Source organism: Hemiscyllium ocellatum, chromosome 2 (assembly GCF_020745735.1).
Source record: "Hemiscyllium ocellatum isolate sHemOce1 chromosome 2, sHemOce1.pat.X.cur, whole genome shotgun sequence".
NCBI lineage: Eukaryota > Metazoa > Chordata > Chondrichthyes > Orectolobiformes > Hemiscylliidae > Hemiscyllium > Hemiscyllium ocellatum.
In genome coordinates, this window is record NC_083402.1 from 125,814,118 (window position 1) to 125,833,041 (window position 18,924).

Genomic DNA, 18,924 nt, shown 5'->3' on the forward strand with positions numbered 1-18,924 from the left:
TGAACAGGGCTTTGTACAGTACAGGATGTCAACTGTGAAAATTTTAGTTTGATTAAGTTTATGGAAGGTAGGATTGAGATGGATCTGAGTGTTTAATTGGTAAATTTCATTGCACGTAATATTTCTCCTGCAAAGAAGCAAATTGTCTCCAGAATTAAGTTGATATCACAAGGATCAGTGCTGGGACCTCTGTATGTAATGTATTTAAATAAGTTGGATTTATACATAGGTCACTTGATTAATATGTTTGCAGACACAGATTGGTATTGTGGATAGTGAAGAAGATTGTCAAGGGATATAGCAGAGTACAGATTATTTGGATAGTTGGATGGAGAAGTGTAGATGGAGATTAATCCGTAAAGTACAAGGTGATGCATTTCATTTCCCAAATTCAAGAGGAAAGCATACAGTAAAATGGCAGGACCCTCAGGAGCATTGTCATACAGAGGGATCTTGAATGCAAGCTCCCTGAAAATGGCAACATATATTATGAGATTCTTTTCCCCAGGGTGGAAGTGTCAGGAGGAGGCACAGACTTATGATGAGAGGGGAAAGTTTAAAACAGATATCAGGCAAGTATTTTATACATTGTGGATTAGTGGTGCTGGAAGAGCACAGCAGTTCAGGTAGCATCCAAACTGCAGCGAAATCGACGTTTCAGGCAAAAGCCCTTCATCAGGAATAAAGGCAGTGAGCCTGAGGTGTGGAGAGATAAGCTAGAGGAGGGTGGGGGTGGGGAGAAAGTAGCATAGAGTACAATGGGTGAGTGGGGGAGGATGAAGGTGATAGGTCAGGGAGGAGAGGGTGGAGTGGATAGGTGGAAAAGAAGATAGGCAGGTAGGACAAGTCCGGACAAGTCATGGGGACAGTGCTGAGCTGGAAGTTTGGAACTAGGGTGAGGTTGGGGAAGGGGAAATGAGGAAACTGTTGAAGCCCACATTGATGCCCTGGGGTTGAAGTCTTTCGAGGCGAAAGATGAGGCGTTCTTCCTCCAGGCATCTGGTGGTGAGAGAGCGGCGGTGAAGGAGGCCCAGGATCTCCATGTCCTCAGCAAAGTGGGAGAGGGAGTTGAAATGTTGGGCCACGGGGCGGTGTGGTTGATCGGTGCGGGTGTCCCAGAGATGTTCCCTAAAGTGCTCTGCTACGAGGCATCCAGTCTCCCCAGTGTAGAGGAGACCGCATCAGGAGCAACGGATTCAATAAATGATACTAGTGGATGTGCAGGTAAACTTTGATGGATGTGGAATGCTCCTTTAGGGCCTTGGATAGAGGTGAGGGAGGAGGTGGGGCACAGGTTTTACAGTTCCTCCCGTGGTAGGGGAAAGTGCCAGGATGGGAGGGTGGGTTGTAGGGGGGCGTGGACCTGACTAGGTAGTCACGGAGGGAACGGTCTTTGTGGAAGGCGGAAAGGGGTGGGGAGGGAAATATATCCCTGGTGGTGGGGTCTTTTTGGAGGTAGCGGAAATGTCGGTGGATGATTTGATTTATGCGAAGGTTTGTAGGGTGGAAAGTGAGCACCAGGGGCGTTCTGTCCTTGTTATGGTTGGAGGGGTGGGGTCTGAGGGCGGAGGTGTGGAATGTGGACGAGATGCATTGGAGGGCATCTTTAACCACGTGGGAAGGGAAATTGTGGTCTCTAAAGAAGGAGGCTATCTGGTGTGTTCTAAGGTGGAACTGGTATTTTATACAGAGTAGTCAGTGCCTGGAATGTACTGCCAGAGAGATGGTAGAAGTGGGTATGCTAGCAATGTTTAGGAGACATTTAGAAAGCCATACGAACAGGCAGGAATAGAGGGATGTGGCGCGTGTGTAAGCAAATGGGATTGCTCTATAATGAGATCATAATTGGTACATAGTTAGTGGGCCAAAGAGTCTGTTCCTGTGTGGTACTGTTTTAAGATGTTCCTGGTTGTTTAGTGTTTGGATTAATAATCTGATCTCTCCTTTTAATTTTGTAGTCTTAAATAACCATAGACAACCTAAAGTATTATGTAGCTTCATTGAGGATAATAAATGGACCCATTTGAAATTTCCTTGTTTTGATTCTTGTTCTGTCCTGACTTTTATAATAGCTACTGTGTTCGATCTATAGATCTGGAGATTAAGTTGGAGAAAATACTAAATGTACTGTTCTTTCAGGTCTTACTTTGTCAAACATAAGACATTAAGTAGGAACCAATATAGTTTTCTATTGCCAAAATAGCAAACCTTTGCATTCCACTGATTGTTATATCATTCTACCATGCAAGCATGTGGCTAAGTGTTTCGCCCATGCTGGTGCAATGTTTTCCAACTATTTCCCAAGAAAATATTACGATTCAGTATAATCAAATATAATGCTGCAGGAGAAACTGCACTTTAAAGTTTAAGTGCACTTACCTTGTTAATATTATTTCATTTTCACAGCGTGCAACATTTGAAAGCCATATTGCTAGATTGCGAGCACAGCTGGAGAAAGGAGAGGCACTGAGACAGACCCTGGAGTACGAGCTAGCTGTGGCCAAGAAGGAAGCCAGTGTTGTAAAATGCACTTCAGAAGACAGAATAGACTCTATTCACAAAGTACATGCACAGTTAAAAGGTACATGAAATTCTTGAGTTTCTAGAAGAAAATTATATTTAAAAAGTTGTAAAGCCATTTTCCTGAAGTAATTTGTACAACACATTGTACAGCTGGTATCTTTAGAAATTATTTTTTAAAAAAGTTGCACACCAGTTTTAGATTACATTTGTTAAAACTTGGTGAATCAAATCCCCGTTTTCAAACCTCCTTAGTTGGCTGCAATAAAGACTTAATGTTCTTTTTAGCATGTAGCTATACCTTGCTTCAATTTAAGTTTGGCTAGCTTGTTCACCAGAAGTGAAAAAGGTGCCATATACAAAGTTTTCTTGAATCAAAAGAAGAGTGATCTTATTATTTGCTAATCCTGAGAAAAAAAATTAAGAAGATGGGGCATCAAACACAAATGCAAGGACGAACTTAAGAAGGGAACATTGTCTAGTACATAAAGTAAGATAAAACACTATAAATCTTGAAATCGATACAATACCAGCAAATACAACACAGGAAAAGGCCCTTCCACCCACCAAACCTGTACTGATTCCTAATCCTTATTTAGACCTGCCATTTATTGCCCATACGCAATTTCTGTCTCTCAGCTCACCACCTGTTTGTGTCTATCAAGGTATGCCTTAAATGTTTCTAATATGCGTGCTTCCACCACCTCCACTGACAGTATTTTCTAGGCAGCCACCACTCTCTGGGTGAAAGATTTTCCCTGTGCCTCTCGCCTAAATGTTCCCCTGTCACCTTGAACCTGTGTCCATTTGTAGTTGACCTGGGAAAAAGCCTCTGACTATCCACCCTATCTATGCCCCTCATAATTTTGTAGATTTCTATCAGATCCCCCCTCCGCCCCTGTCTTTCCAGTGAAAACAGTTTGAGTTTATCAAACTTGTCCTCATAACTAAAACTTAAGTAAGACTAGGCAATGTCTTGGTAAATCTTCTCTGCACCCTCTCCAAAGTATCCACGTCCTTCTGAACTGCACATATGTTCAAAATGTGGCAGAACTAAAGTTTTATACAGCTTTAACATAATTTGCCAACTTTTATTTTCAATGCCCCAGCTGATGAAGGCGAGCATGTTGTATGCCTTCTTGACCACTTCTCCACTTGTGTTGTCACTTCCAGGGATGTGTGGACCTGTATGCTCAGATCCCTCTGTATGTCAATGCTTATAAAGGTTCTGTCATTTATTGTTTAATTCGCGCCTGAATGTGATCTTCCAAGAGGAATCTTCTTGCAATTGCCTGAATTAAACTCCATCTGCCATTTCTTTGCCCAAATCTGCAATCCATCAATATCCTTTTGTGATGCTGCCTGACCTGTTGTGCTTTTCCAGTGCTACACTTTATGTCCTGGAATTGTGGCAACTGTGAAAATTGCAGATATCCTTGCATTTTCAGTGTTTGAATGTTTTCTCCAGTTTGTGTTATCACTGGATGTTTTGATCTTTGAAAGATTGAGAGATTATTCCAGTTTGTACAAGCCACTCATCCATCTCCTCTTGCCAAAAGCGGCTCCCTGAAATACAACTGGGTTGTTTATTTCAATGTCTGATATCCTTGTTTCCAGGCTGGAAAATCACAGGCAAACTCTCTTATTTAATTGCTTAAATTTTATCTGCAATTTGTGACTGTCATAAAAGTGTAGGTCAAACTGATATAGAAGATACAGATTGGTAGACTGTATCAGTTTCAGTTCTTGTTTGTTTATGATTTTGAAACTTGGCTCAACTTGTGGTCAGGTGCTAACTATGGCACTTTTAAATCAGTTTATTCGTCTTTGTACATTTCAGTACATAAGAGTCTTTGGTACTAAAATCAGATGAAGGAAGTCAACACTTCATTTTTTATTAATGCCATTGGAAATCTGTATGATTTTAATTTTGACTATATATGAATTCATTAAAATCAGTATCATGAGAAATTAATAACCAGAAAAACTAAATAATTAAATCTATCACCCATAAACCACCAACATAAGCATTTAATCAATCAACTCGCTCAATTCCTTCGGCAGTTTTTAGCTATCATTTTCCTCTCCCACTTGTAGTTATATATAACATAAATGTTAAATATACACATTTTTCTATTCAAAACATTGTATGTAAAGGCTCCAAAGCTGTGAGGCCAAGGTGACCTTACATGGAATCCTGAATATCTGAAACCACTTAGACTTTTACAAATCTGTTTTAATAAAAACATGTCCAGAGTTGTGACAATTAAAACTATTAAACTTTGAGTTTATTCAGGTGTTTATAAGAAATTTGAGCAGGAGACACCAGTTGGCCCAGCATTGGTTCCCACATTTAATTAATGCACAACTGGTCATCTTGTGGCATTAGCTTCTCTTTCCTGCTTGTCCCCAACAACTATTAATTACATTGCCAATCAAAAAATCTAGGAGAAAGTGAGGACTGCAGATGCTGGAGAACAGAGCTTAAAAATGTGTTGCTGGAAAAGCGCAGCAGGTCAGGCAGCATCCAAGGAACAGGAGAATTGACGTTTCGGGCATAAATCCTTCTTCAGGAATGAGGAAGGTGTGCCAAGCAGGCTAAGATAAAAGGTAGGGAGGAGGGACTAGGGGGAGGGGCATTGGGAATATGATAGGAGGAAGGAGGTGAAGGTGATAGGCCGGAGAGAGGGTGGGACGGGGAGATCAGGAAGAAGATTGCAGGTCAAGAAGGCAGTGCTGAGTCTGAGGGTTGGGACTGAGAAAAGGTGGGGGGAGGGGAAATGAGAAAGCTGAAGAAATCTGCATTCATCCCTTGTGGTTGGAGGGTTCCTAGGTGGAAGATGAGGCGCTCTTCCTCCAGGTGTCGTGTTGCCATGGTCTGGCGATGGAGGACGCCAAGGACCTGCATGTCCTTGGCAGAGTGTGAGGGGGAGTTAAAGTGTTCAGAATGCTGATAGGGGTGTGGAGGGAAATATATCCTTGGTGGTGGGGTCTGTTTGGAGGTGGCAGAAATGACGAAGGATGATACGATGTATCTGGAGGTTGGTGGGGTGGTAGGTGAGGACCAGTGGGGTTCTGTCCTGGTGACGATTGGAGGGGCAAGGTTCAAGGGTGGAGGAGCAGGAAGTGGAGGAGATGCAGTGGAGAGCATCGTCAACAATGTCTGAGGGGAAATTGCGGTCTTTGAAGAAAGAGGACATCTGGGTTGTTCGGTATTGGAATTAGTCCTCCTGGGAGCAGATGCGGCGAAGACGAAGGAATTGGGAATGTGGTGGCAGGGTGGGAGGAGGTGTAATCTAGGTAGCTTTGGGAGTCAGTCGGTTTATAGTAAAAAATGGCATCCCATTTTCCCAATTCCTTCGCTTTCGCCGCATCTGCTCCCAGGAGGACCAATTGCAATACCGAACAACCCAGATGGCCTCCTTCACCCTGACACACTCTCACTGGACTCTCGATCTCATTTAACAGACATTACAAAAGGTTTAGAGAGATATTGGCCAGACATAAGTAAATGGGACCAGTTCAGTTTAGGAAACTTGGTTGGCATGGATGATTTGGAATGAAGGGTCTGTTTGTGTTGTATGATTCTATGATCTTCAGATGGGACAAGAAGTGACAGATGGAGTTAATTTAGATACTTGTGAGGTGCTGCATTTTGGAAAGGCAAATCAGGGCAGGACTTATACACATAGTGGTAAGGTCCAGGTGAGTGTTGCTGAACAAAGAGACATTCTTTGGAGTGCAGGTTCATTGTTCCTTTAAAGTGGAGTTTCAGGTAGATAAGGATAGTGAAGAAGGTGTTTAGTATGCTTTCCTTTATTCGTCAGAGCATTGAGTATGGGAGTTGGGGAGTCATGTTGCGACTGTAGAGGACATTGGTTAGGCCTCTTTTGGAGTATTGTGTGCAATTCTGGTCTCCCTCCTATTGGAAGGATGTTAAAAAACTTGAAAGGGTTCGGAAAAGATTTACAAGGATGTGGCGAGGTTCAGAGTGTTTGAGCCATAGGGACAGGCTGAATAGGCTGAGCTGTTTTTCCTGGAGAGTTGGAGGCTGAGGGGTGACCTTTATAGATGCTTATAAAATCATGAAGGGTGTGGATAGGGTAAATAGACAAGATATTGTCCCTGTGGTGGGGATGTCCAGAACTAGAGGGCATAGGATTAGGGTGAGAGGGGTAACATATAAAAGGGACCTAAGGGGAAACTTTTTCATGCAAAGGGTGTGTGTATAGAATGAGGAAGTGGTGGAGGCTGGTACAAATACAACATTTAAAAGGCATCTGGATGGATATATGAATAGGAAAGGTTTAGAGGGATATGGGACAATTGCTGAAAAATGGGACTAGATTAATTTAAGATATCTGGTTGGCATGAATGAGTTGGACCAAAGGATCTGTTTCTGTGCTGTACATCTGACTCTGAGATTCCTAACTTTTCAAATTCTTCCACTGGCACGTGTGGCCTTTATTGTAGTATGTTCTCCTTCCATTGTGAGCACATTCACTGACTCAGTGCTGTAGGATACCTGGTAATTCTGAAAAAAAAAATTAGCTTAGCTGTGATGTTAGGTACTGGTAGATCCTTCTAGAAAATCCATATTCCTCAATAAATGTTCGATTTGTGTTGAATGTCTCACCAAGTTTTTGACATTGATAACGTCCAACTACTGTAGTAACATTTTTGGTGAAAATTAAAGTTCTTCATGGGGTGGGGACCAAGGTGGGATGAAGTTGAGGTGAGGTGGCACTTGATAGGTTGAGGCCCATGCACTTTCTTGCCAGTACCACGATCTAAATCTGGACAATTCATGCCAACCTGAGGGTTTCATCCTGCAGCAAACAGGGCTGTTTCCACAAAAAGCATATGCTGTCTTATTTGCATCTAGGTTGCAAGAGTTCCTGCACTGAAATGCACTTGGTGTCTGATTGAGAGACCCAGCATTGGGAAGGAGGGAGCCAATGAGAGTCAAACCTCTGTCTCATTGCCAACATAATTCATCTGAGGCCTACGTCTGAACTGAATTGAGTTGAATTGAATTGAATTGAATTTATTATCACATGTACCGAGGCACAGTGAAAAGCTTTGTCTTGCGAGCAGTACAGGCATAGATAGTAAATAATAGGTAAACAATGGCAAAAACAAAAACGCAGATAAAGGTGAATGTTAAGAGTTTGTGAGTCCATTCAGTATTCTAATAACAGTAGGGTAGAAACTGTTGCAAAACCAGCTGGTCCGTGTGTTCAGGCTTCTGTACCTTTTCCTCGATGGTAGCGGCTGTAGAAATACTTTAGTAGGGTGGGCTGGATCTTTAAGAATTCTGGCGGCCTTTCCTTGACAGCGGGCCTGGTAGATGAATTCTGTAGATGGGAGGTTGGCCTTTGTGATTGTCCAAGTTGAGTTCACCACTCTCTGTAACCGTCTCCGATCTTGAATGGTACAGTTGCCATACCAGGTAGTGATACATCCAGACAGAATGCTCTCAATGGCGCACCTATTAAAGTTGGCAAGGGTACTCATCATCATGCCAAATTTCCTCAGCTGCCTGAGGAAGAAGAGATGTTGTTGGGCCTTTGTAACCAGCGCATCCACATGCAGAATCCAAGAAAGCTTGTTGTGGATGATCACTCCCAGGAGCTTGACACTCTCCACTCGTTCCACCTCTGTGCTGTTAATGTGGATGGGAACATGAGTAACATCCCGCTGAAAGTCAGTAATGAGTTCCTTGGTTTTGCTGGCATTGAGAGCTAGGTTGTTCTCAGTACACCATTTTTCCAGGTCTTTCACCTCCCGCCTGTTATTTGTTTCGTCGCCATCTGAGATTTGACCGACTATGGTGGTGTCATCAGCCAACTTGTAAACGGCTTTCTACAATCCTGGGCTTACTCCTGAGCACATTGCTGGCAACTGCCACAGATCTTACTGGTGTTAGTCTCAGTGAACAGCTACTAAATGTGGGAATTCCCTGGGATCAAGGCGCACAAAGCCTTAGAAATGCTTAGCCCTCTTTAGAACTGTTGTGAAGTCGCCATCAGCTGTCCAGCTGGTGAGCAAGACTCCCGATTCCTGCATTAAATTGTTTCCTTTGTGTGCATATGAGATGTATTTTAATTGAAACCTCTATCTTTTACTGTAAAGATAGGGAATATAATAGTTTACTTGATGCCAGCTGGGTTTGACATGCTGCTTCATTGAATTTGCTGCATTACTGTGACGGGTGAATTACTTGAGTTGCCTGTATGAACACCAGAAACTGTTCAGTAATTAAAAATAAATTTTTGAAGGTCTTAGGTTCTCAGGTTGATCATGAAATTTGATTGCTTTACAACCGACACTTGACCATTAATTTCATGGTAATATCTTTCACATATATAAGCAAAATGGTATATGAGTGTATTTTCACTCTTGAGAGACTCTGAAAAAAAGGTATAAAAACTCATTGCATTTGCATATGATTTGAAGAATGAAATTGCAGCCTTTTGATCATTCCAGTGAGTCAGATTACTTATGCCAGTATTATGTAGTAGTTTCAAAGGGATGCTTGTTAATGTTTAATGAAATTCCTCAGCAAAGGGTTAACTATCATCAAAATCAGTTGACCACTGAGCAAATAATGAGATAGACACATGCAATCTGGTAATTAACATGATTTGTTTTTATAATTTTGCCATCATGCATATTAAAATTGTAAATACTTTATAAAGGCAGTATCTCAATGAATTTCTATTTTTGTAATTAACAGTGCAAAATTCAGAACTTCAACAGAAAGTGAAGGAATTGGAAAAAACTCTAGCAATTTCTGAACAAGCAAGGAAAGATGATCAACAGAGGTTCCAAACTGAACAAGAGGATAGGGATAAAATTATTCAGACCTGTAATACAGAAAATGAGTTCCTTATTGCTGAGAGGAATCGAATTGATGCTATCTTGCAGGTACCAAGTAATAACAAATACTTTTTTCCAAAGTTGTGTATGTGTTTTTATTTGTAACTTGATGCAATCCTGAACATTCTACAGTAATGACTTCATGTTTTTGAGAAATGTTTCCAATGTTTGAGCTGGTGTAGAATTAGATTAGATTAGATTACTTAGTGTGGAAACAGGCCCTTCAGCCCAACAAGTCCACGCTGACCCGCCGAAACGCAACCCACCCAGACCCATTCCCCTACATTTACCCCTTCACCTAACATTACTGGCAGTTTAGCACGGCCAATTCACCTGACCACATTTTTGGACTGTGGGAGGACACCGGTGCACCCGGAGGAAACCCACGCAGACATGGGAGAATGTGCAAACTCCACACAGTCAGTTGCCTGAGACGGAAATTGAACCCAGGTATCTGGCGCTGTGAGGCAGCTGTGCTAACCACTGTTGTGTAACAATAGGGTGCATACAAGTGCAACATCCTTCTGAGCAAAGGATTTTCCTCTTGTTTTTTCAACTATTTGAAATTCATAATCCCTTTAAAGCTTAAGGGATTTGTTGTTTGTTCCTGAGGGAGAAAGTGTGGTGCTCTTGACCTATAGAAAACTAAACAATGTTGGTAATATCAGTTCCACTAATGTATTCTTCTACCTCACTCTCTAGACCCTTGAATTTCTGTATGCTATACAAAAATTCTTGCCTTCCCTTCTTCACTAGTGTGTCCGCTAAAGGGGAAGAAGACATCATTTTGCTGTTGATATTTACAATAAAAGAGTTGTTGATTACTTCCAAGCACTGCTTCTCTGCTCTGCTACAGCTTTTACAGTATCTAACAAAACTCATCAATATGCCCTTTGGACTAGAAATTGAGTAAGACAAAACTGGCTTAATCTCCCAAGTCATACAAGACAGGTGAAGTCTCTTGAATGTTCATCTCTGTGCAAAATCAGTGCTTTGATAGATGTACAACTCCAGTCTGCTGTAAATCATAAGATCTCTGATATTGATTTCTTGTAAAATTTCAAATAAACAAGATTGTGAGTTTAAAATGATTTGTTAGCTTCTTTCTGAAAGAAATTCCTGTTTCTTTCTGCTTAAGACAAATGAGCCTGAATATGCTGAAAAATAGTCTTGGTAATTGGGTACTGAGTGTGTGTTATTACTAATGGCAGGATAGCTATAGCCTGTGCATGCACAGAGGCACTGGTTACTCTTGGTATTTATAACATTTACTAAGGCTATAAATCAGCAATAACGTGGCAGGTTGCAGTGTTTGCAAGGGGTTGTCTCTGGCTGCAATGAAGATAGCTTCAACTGATAGTGGGTCAAAGTGGAGAAACTCTGAGATTAGGTTCTATATCTGGCAAAAGGTGGAGAAAGGTTCTTTAGTGCAGACAAAGGGACAGGATGATTCTGACTCCTTCAAAATTGCTAAAGAAAGAAACCCAGGGGAATGTGGTGAAGAACGTGAAAAAGCCAAAAGACAGTAAATAATTGAAGAAGCCTGTAGCCAAGAAATAAATATGGAAAGTGTAAAAATCTGAAGCCAAAGTTTCTTTTCTAAGCCACAACACCTCTCTGAACAGAGCTGAACCTATAATAAATGACCCCTGTCTCCTGCCTGGCTTCATTCACTACAGGAGTAAATTTTACTTTATACATCTGCCAAGTATCGTAAATGTTGAATTTAACATCGGTTAAATCCATGCTTTGTTATAATAAAATTGCTATGTAGATATTTCACTTGACCTCATTTATGCATGTGCTCTCTAATTTCAGTGTTTTCGTACCTGTGTACATGCTACATTATAGAAATGACAGGAAATTGAGTGATTTAGACCATTAGGGATGGTGCAGTAGCTCTGTTGTTAGTACTCTTAGTACTAGAGACCTGGATTTGATACTGGCTTGGGTGACTCCCTGTGTGGAGTTTATATGTTCTCTATATCTGCGCGTGTTCCTCCAGGTGCTCTGGTTTCCTTGCTTAGTCTAAAGATGTGCACATTAGGTGGATTAGCCATACTAAGTTACCCGTCGTGCCCATGGATGTATAAATTAGGTGGATTAGTCATTGGGAATGCAGGATTACAGGGAATTAGGTTAGGGGAATTGGCTTTGGATGGGATGCTCTTCAGAGGTTCAGTGCAGACTTAATGAGCCGAATGGCCTGCTTCTGCACTGTAGCGATTTTATGATTAGTTAACCCACATCATAATTCATTGGGACTTCAGACTATTTCAGTGTTTCAGTGAGTTGGTGAAAAACTAGACAGTAAAACATCCTTGTGTCCCATTTAAAAATGTGTGGCAAACTCTGATTGCTGAGTTAACGCCATTTGATTGCCTAGCCATTTTGATACTGGGATACACTGGATATATCAGAATCAGTAAAAGCATCCAATCAATGAGAAGGTTCCCTAAGATTACTGACTTGTAGGAATTTCCATTAAATGTTAAGCCTCCAATTAAGGTAACTAAATTTAGTTTTTGATAGCCAAACTGGCACTTATTTTGCAGCATCTTTGGAGAGAAAGCAGAGTTAATGTTTTGAGTCCAGTGACCCTTCTTCAGAACTCATCACTGACTTGAAACAGATGCTACCACACCTGCTGAATTTCTCTAGTTATTTATGTTTTTGTTTCAGATCCACAGAATCTGCAGTTCTTTGTTTTAATTTAATATAGCCATTGATTTTTCCTTGACTGATATTTTTCCTTTTCATAATTTTGTTTCAGCTTTGTTTTATATTGAATAGAGCTACAATACCACAAATATGCATCAGACATTGGTCTCTGATGCAGTGTATTTCAATTACTCTTGTCATCTAAATGTGAAAATTGGAGAGTAAAAGGTTTGTGACCATATTGTATGGTCAGAGCTAAAGTGAAGGACCCAAGAGAGGTGTACTCACAGGATCTAGTTTTGTCTTGGTGGTCAGGCTTTCATTTTTTTTTCTTGATGGTTAATTTCTTTCCAGCTTCAGCTATTTAAGAACTCTGGCATCTAACAGTAGCAACTCCATAAAATAGACTAAGTGGCCCATCACATGAATTTTGTGAATGGTAAACCAGGAAATAAAAAAAAAATGTCCACGCTTCAGTCATATTGTAGAGAGCAAGTAAAGATTGGTCACAACCATAGGTTTCAGATAGAAGCTGGGACATAGTAAATATTTAATACATTATTCTTAGAAATCTAAAGTTTTGTTCAAATCAAACTTTGCTATTCTTTCTATGAATACAAAATCAATTTGTCATGCTCAGAGAGGTGGCTTAATAATAATTTGACAGATTGCACCGTTTAAGATCTGAGTTACACTTCCTTCAATGAGGGTAATTTTATCTCCTTGTGACAAGTTAGATTATAACATAGAAATGGCAGTTCATGTCAATTCAAAAGAATTCTAAGGTCTCAGGTTTCAAGATCTTTAACAGCACACCATGTAGAGGTGTGGAAAATCACACAGGTTGTTTCTTCGTTTCCACTTCTAATTGCACATGCAAGGATGCTGTCACTTCTACAAAATAAAGATAGTACATACTGAGACTCATTACAACCACAAATTCAAGGTTATAATATTTGTTGCAGGGTACACCATTATAGTGAATTATAACCAGTATCTGCAGATAACTCTTGCTTTCACAAGTGATTGATAATGATTGTACCAAGGGTTCAAAACTAGCCACTATTGAAGCTAATGGCATGTATTAACTTGAGATATGAATTATTTTTAAGGAGTGTCATGCAGATAATTATTTCACTGGACTTTATTCTGCACTCCTTCATGAATGACATTCCAGACAGTGAGTGCTCATTTTTTGTAATATCTGATTCCTTCTAACATTTATGATGAAAGAATGAATCTGCGTTAACATCAAACAGCTTCAGTAAAACATTTGATCTTGGTGGAAAGAAAACTGTCTTAGAGTAAATATACATGGATAGGTTTTGCAATTATTCAGACCTCAACCTTCAGTAACAAAACTGAAATTGCTGGTGAAACTCAAAAGGTCTGGCAGCATCAGTGGGAAGAAAGAGTTAACATTATGAATCCAGTGACTCTTCATCAGCATGGTTTCACTGGACTCAAAACATTAACTCTCTTTTCTTCCCACAGATACTGCCAGAGCTGCTGAGTTTCGCTAACAATTTCAGTTTTTGTTTCAGATCTCCAGCCCATCCACAATCCTTTTGTTTTATCTCATCCTTCATTAGTTTGATTTCATGTCTTGACATTTCTCCCAAAACAATTGGAGCCACAAGATCATAATAATGTAAAGTTGATGTTAGTACTGTACAAGTTAGACTCCTGATGGATGCCTGGTTAGATAGATCATCATTTTAAAAAAAGGTCCTGATGTGATCTTCTAGTAAAACAAAGCATACAAGATTGCAGTCTTCATTTTAACAATAAAACAAAACAAATATTTTTTGATAACACGAATGAAGCTAAACAAGGCAAAACTAGTTGGGATATCTGGTTGGCATGGATGGGTTGGACCGAAGGGTCTGTTTCCATGCAGTACATCTCTATGACTCTACTCTGATTTATATACAGATTCAAGGATTGATTTAAAGACTGCAGAAGTAACCTATTTGGAATCACTATAGCCTGGTATTGTTATGGACTAGGCCAGACCACTCAAAACATTCTTAAGCAGGCAGCCCAGACCATACCTTTGCAATTTATTTCAGTAAGCATACAGTGAAAATTACCCGGAGTAAGACAGCGAGGTTAAAAACAGACAAATATTTATTCACAAAATTACACAATGAAACACAAAGAACGGAATAAATAAGCCCTACAGAACTGTCTATCCAAACCAGACTTAATTATGCTGTTCCAAATACACACAACAGTCCCAATAAGCAAACAGTCTTAAAGACCAGTAAAAAAAGACAATGGAACAGATGCTTACAGGTTGAAGTTAGCAGGGCAGAAAGAGAGTTTGTTTCCCCACAGCTCACTGTTGAATTCCCAACCAGTTCTGGATTGAACTAAACTGCTCAGCTAGAGAGCTGACCGCTCCCCTTTCATTATACAGGTCACTTTTAAAACATGATCACTTTGGCGTGAAGTCTCATCTGTCTATATATATGTATGTATAAAAATAAAAATCACACAACACCAGGTTACAGTCCAACAGGTTTATTTGGAAGCACTGGCTTTCAGAGCACTGCTTCTTCATCAGGTGGTTGTGGAGTATAAGATCGTAAAACACAAGACTTATAGCAAAGATTTACAGTGTGATGTAACTGAAATTATATATTGAAAAAGACTTGGATTGTTTAAGTCTTATCTCTTTTAGAATGAGAATGTTGGTTTCAGTTCTTTCATATGTAAATCGCAGAACATTTAAAAGTTGCATTCTCAAGTGAACTTTAACAATTGGTGTCATGTTGGCCCAGATGACGCATTGAAGGTGTGAGGTGCCCTGTGTGAGACGGTCTGTGCCACAATGGTCAGACTGATTCTAATCTAAAAAAATTGATTTACAGAATCTTAAATAGATTCATGCAGTTTTTGGGCAAAGAAAAATGTAATTCTGCAAGTACAAATTCACCCCATAAACTTAAATGTGTATGTGTGCATGTGGGTGTGTTTGGGGAGATGGGGTTATGGGTGTCTGAGAGTGTGTGTATGTGTGTGAGTGTGAGAGGGTGCGTGTGTGAGTGTGGCAGTATTTGTGTGAGTATATGAGGGGTCTGTGGGAGTGTGTGTGTGTGTGTGTATAGGAGTGGCATGTGCGTCTGTCTGTGCGTGTATATAGTGCAATGGGGTCACCTGTAGTGTGACATGAACCTAAGGTCCCAGTTGAAGCCATCCTCAGGGTACCGAACTTGGCTGTCAGCCTCTGCTCAGCCACTTTTGTTGTTGCCTGTTCCTTAGAGGACGGTCACCCGAAGATCCGAGGTCAAATGTCCTGGACCGTTGAAGTGTTCTCTGACTTGGAGGGAATACTCTTGTCTGTTGTTTGTTGTGTTGTCCATTCATACGTTGCTGTAGCCTCTGCTTGGTCTCGCCAATGTACCTTGCTTCAGGGCATCTTTACATGCGGATTATAAGATAGACAGCATTGGCTGAGTCGCATGATTACCTGCTATGTACATGATGGGAGGTGTCACTACGCATAATGGTGGTATCTGTGTTGACACTGACATGTTTTGCAGCGTCCCCCGTGTCAAGGTTGTATGGTGTTGTCCTGAAAGCCAGGCAGTTTGCTACGAGCAATGATCTGTTTAAGGTCTGGTGGTTGTTTAAAGGCAAGAAGTGGAGGTGTGGGGAAGATCTTGGCAAGGTGCTCATCCTTTTCACTTCTTCTGACTATATCCCCAACTGTCTTGTCTGGGACTAATAGAATAACAAGTTGTTAAGATTATTTCATTACTTTAAACTGTTTTTCTTGGGAATGTTGATTAGCATATTTTACTTTATCAAAAGATTTCTCATTACATTGAAGGTTAATCCAGTCTTCTCTCTGGAACAACTCCCAGCACAAACTGAGTGCATCTGGAAAGTTCTGGACATAAGCCCTCTGCAGAGTTCCCTAACTTCCGTCTATTCCTTGGAATTCTGGGGTATTGTAGTTTGCTATCCCTCAAAGGCCAATCGTCAACTCCAAACAAACCATATGTTCAACCCAGAACACACACTTGCAGCAAACGCACCAAAATACATATATAGTACAAAATCTCTGTTTCACTACAGCAGAAAGGTGGAACTCATGATGTTCAATATCCCATGTAAAAATTCTGAAAAGTTACCTAAAATTTTGGAGACTTAATTTTGAGATGGAAATGTATTATTTAAATACAGAATTCCTGCTTATCTCTCTTGTTTTTCTACAACTGCTTTCCAAAAAAAGTTTAAATAAGCCTGATTACCTGTAACTGAACAGGAAGAATGGTCTAAAGATAGATCCATAAAATCCTAGGGCATAGACTGAAGTATGACTTTTTCTATACGTCAAAACCCATTTACTTTCTACAGTAGAGAAAATATTCCAACGAAACACAATCTGTTGTAACATTAACAATTGTCAATTGGAAAGACCCTTGTATTGTGCAGCTTGTGTGCTTGTCTACAACTGTGACTTGTCATGCCAACATCATGCAGACATGAATTTGAACCCTGACAGAAATAAAATGCATGATTAGCATGGACAAGTTGCTCTGAGCTTCACATTATGTTCTTCCATCTACTTGGTTCTTTGACTTCCAGGCCTACGTTTTTTTTTACCAGAAACCCAATATATTTCTTGGGCTTGGAAAACAAAAATTGGCAACTCTTGGGGGGGAATCCAAGATGGTGACGAACTAAGAAGATCTCGTTGCAGAGCTCCGCTCTGCAGCGCAAGTGGGGCGAACTTTTAACCCTCCCTTCCTGGATCACCATGATATTCTTAGACTCTGAAAAGTTAGTTGAGCCCCAGGAGTCTATTAAAGATCAACTTACCTTGGTTTTCGCCATTCAGGGATGCTGAAGAAGGGAGGAGGATTGTCTGAGGCTTGGTCTGCAGCCCAGCCTGCAGGATCTCTGACTTGATTTCTTACCAGGTCCTGGTGAAGAAGCTCGTGAGATGTTGGGTAAGAAGATAGAGGAGAAGCTGTCTCGGTTCTCTATCATGCCGCAGAAGCATGAACAGCAGCTGGGAGTCCTGGAGAAAAGGACAGATGAGGTAGAATACAAAATTGCAATGGTGGAAGCTGATACTGGTTCCTCCTAGGATAGGATCCAAGCCCAGGAGACGCATGTCCATAATTTGCTTGACCAAATTGGTGACCTCAAGAACAGGGACAGGAGAAAAAATATATTCGGATTGTCAGCCTGCCGGAGGGTAAGGAAGGTGAGCATCCGGCAGAATTTATTGAGGACTGGTCGCCGAAATTCTTTGATTTGGAAGCTAGAATAAGAGGCTTGAAGATCGAGAGGGTTCAACTGGGTCATGATGCGGATGTCAGGTCTGGATCAATGCCCTTGTTCTATCTTGGTGCAATTTCATCATTATAGAGATAAGGAGAGAATTGTGAGAGCTTCCAGAATCTAGGGGAAGAACCTGACAGCCCTAGTTTATGAGAGCTCTAAGATCATGTTCTTCCAAGACTTAGCGGCGGTGATCCAGAAAAGAAAATCCTGTGAAAGCTCAAGAGAAGACTGAGGAAGCTTGGGATCCGGTACTCTGAGGTATCCGGTGGCGCTTCAGAACACCTTAGATAGATCTGTACATCTCTCTTTGACATGTCGGAGAAGGCACGAGACTTTATGGACAAATTAACTTAATCTGAGCAATTTAGTATGTACAAATAGTAGTGTTGTTAGGGTATGTCTTTGTTTTTTCTTTTAAAAAAAGACGAAGTTTGGTCAGGGCTTTCTTTTCCTTTTTTTTATTGGTAATGATCTGGTCTGAACTATGTTTGGCAGCAGTTGAGATGTCTACTTTCAATTTCTAAGTCAAGTTATACCAGAGGATGGGTGGGGTACTTACCTTTTTAAAAAAAATTCTTTATTCACTGTATTATTCCATGGTGTATTTTCTTTCTTTTCTGCTTGTGTTTACAGTGTGGCTCTGGCTAGGAGGAGGGAAAATGGTTGCGATGGCTAGATGCCTACTTACGGGCAGTTTATGCCCGGTTCAGGTATTTAAATGCCCGGCTGCAGTATTGGCAGTGGGATAGGAAGTTGGGTTTGGGATGTGTAGTTGCTCCCTTTGGGTAGGGGGTGAGTTCCCCAATTCAGCACTACATGTTGTTTTTTTTATTTTTTGTAGTATATAACCTCTTGATTGCTTTGTGGGTTTGTTAACTGTAGTGGTTTTAGTTGATGTAGTTCCAATGTTTGAGGGATCTTGCGACAGTAAGGCTTAGTGATTTGTGGTTTGAGTTCCTCCTCTCTGGAATCTAAATGTTGCTCAGAAGGTTATGGCTAATGACTTGATTAAATGGTGCACCTGGAACATCAGAGACAGTCAGTCACCAGTTAAGAGGAAGAAGGTACTTTTGAGTCTCAAAGGAAAAAGTGGATATTGCTTTGTTACAGGCGACACACTTGGATGATAAGGAGCATTTGAAACTACAGCAGAATGGCTTTGATCGGGTTTACTTTTCATCTTTTAATACTATAAATAGGGGAGTGGCTATATTGGTTAGCAGGAATCTCCCACTTAAGTTACTGGAGTGTGTTAAAGACGCACACAGGAGGTTTGTAATTCTCAAAGCCCTGATAAATGGGGAAGAATAAGGTATTTTAAATGTTTATTGCCCTCCGGCCCACCCCCTCAAGTTTCTGGTAGATGTATTCTCTAAATTGATCTTAATTCCTGATATATCATTATGGGGGAGATTTTAATTGTCTTATGGATCCCACAGTAGGCAAGTTGCCCAAAGGACCCCCTCCCCGAATACCCCTGTATAAACTAAACAATTCATGGATCTGTGTGTGGAGTTAGGGTTGGTGGACGTCTGGAGGCGTCTCCATCCTACAGGC

General features: G+C 40.8%; 1 protein-coding gene across 4 annotated transcripts in view; it reads left to right on the plus strand.

Annotated features, from left to right (window-relative positions):
- The window catches only part of LOC132824973 (coiled-coil domain-containing protein 171-like), a 265,522-nt gene that overhangs the window by 13,267 nt on the left and 233,331 nt on the right, over positions 1-18,924 (plus strand). For all 4 annotated transcript variants that reach the window (XM_060839917.1, XM_060839908.1, XM_060839927.1 and 1 more), the window contains 2 exons: positions 2,407-2,581; positions 9,260-9,450. In XM_060839917.1, coding sequence (XP_060695900.1) covers positions 2,407-2,581; positions 9,260-9,450 — 366 coding nt within the window. The remainder of the gene's footprint in view (positions 1-2,406; positions 2,582-9,259; positions 9,451-18,924) is intronic.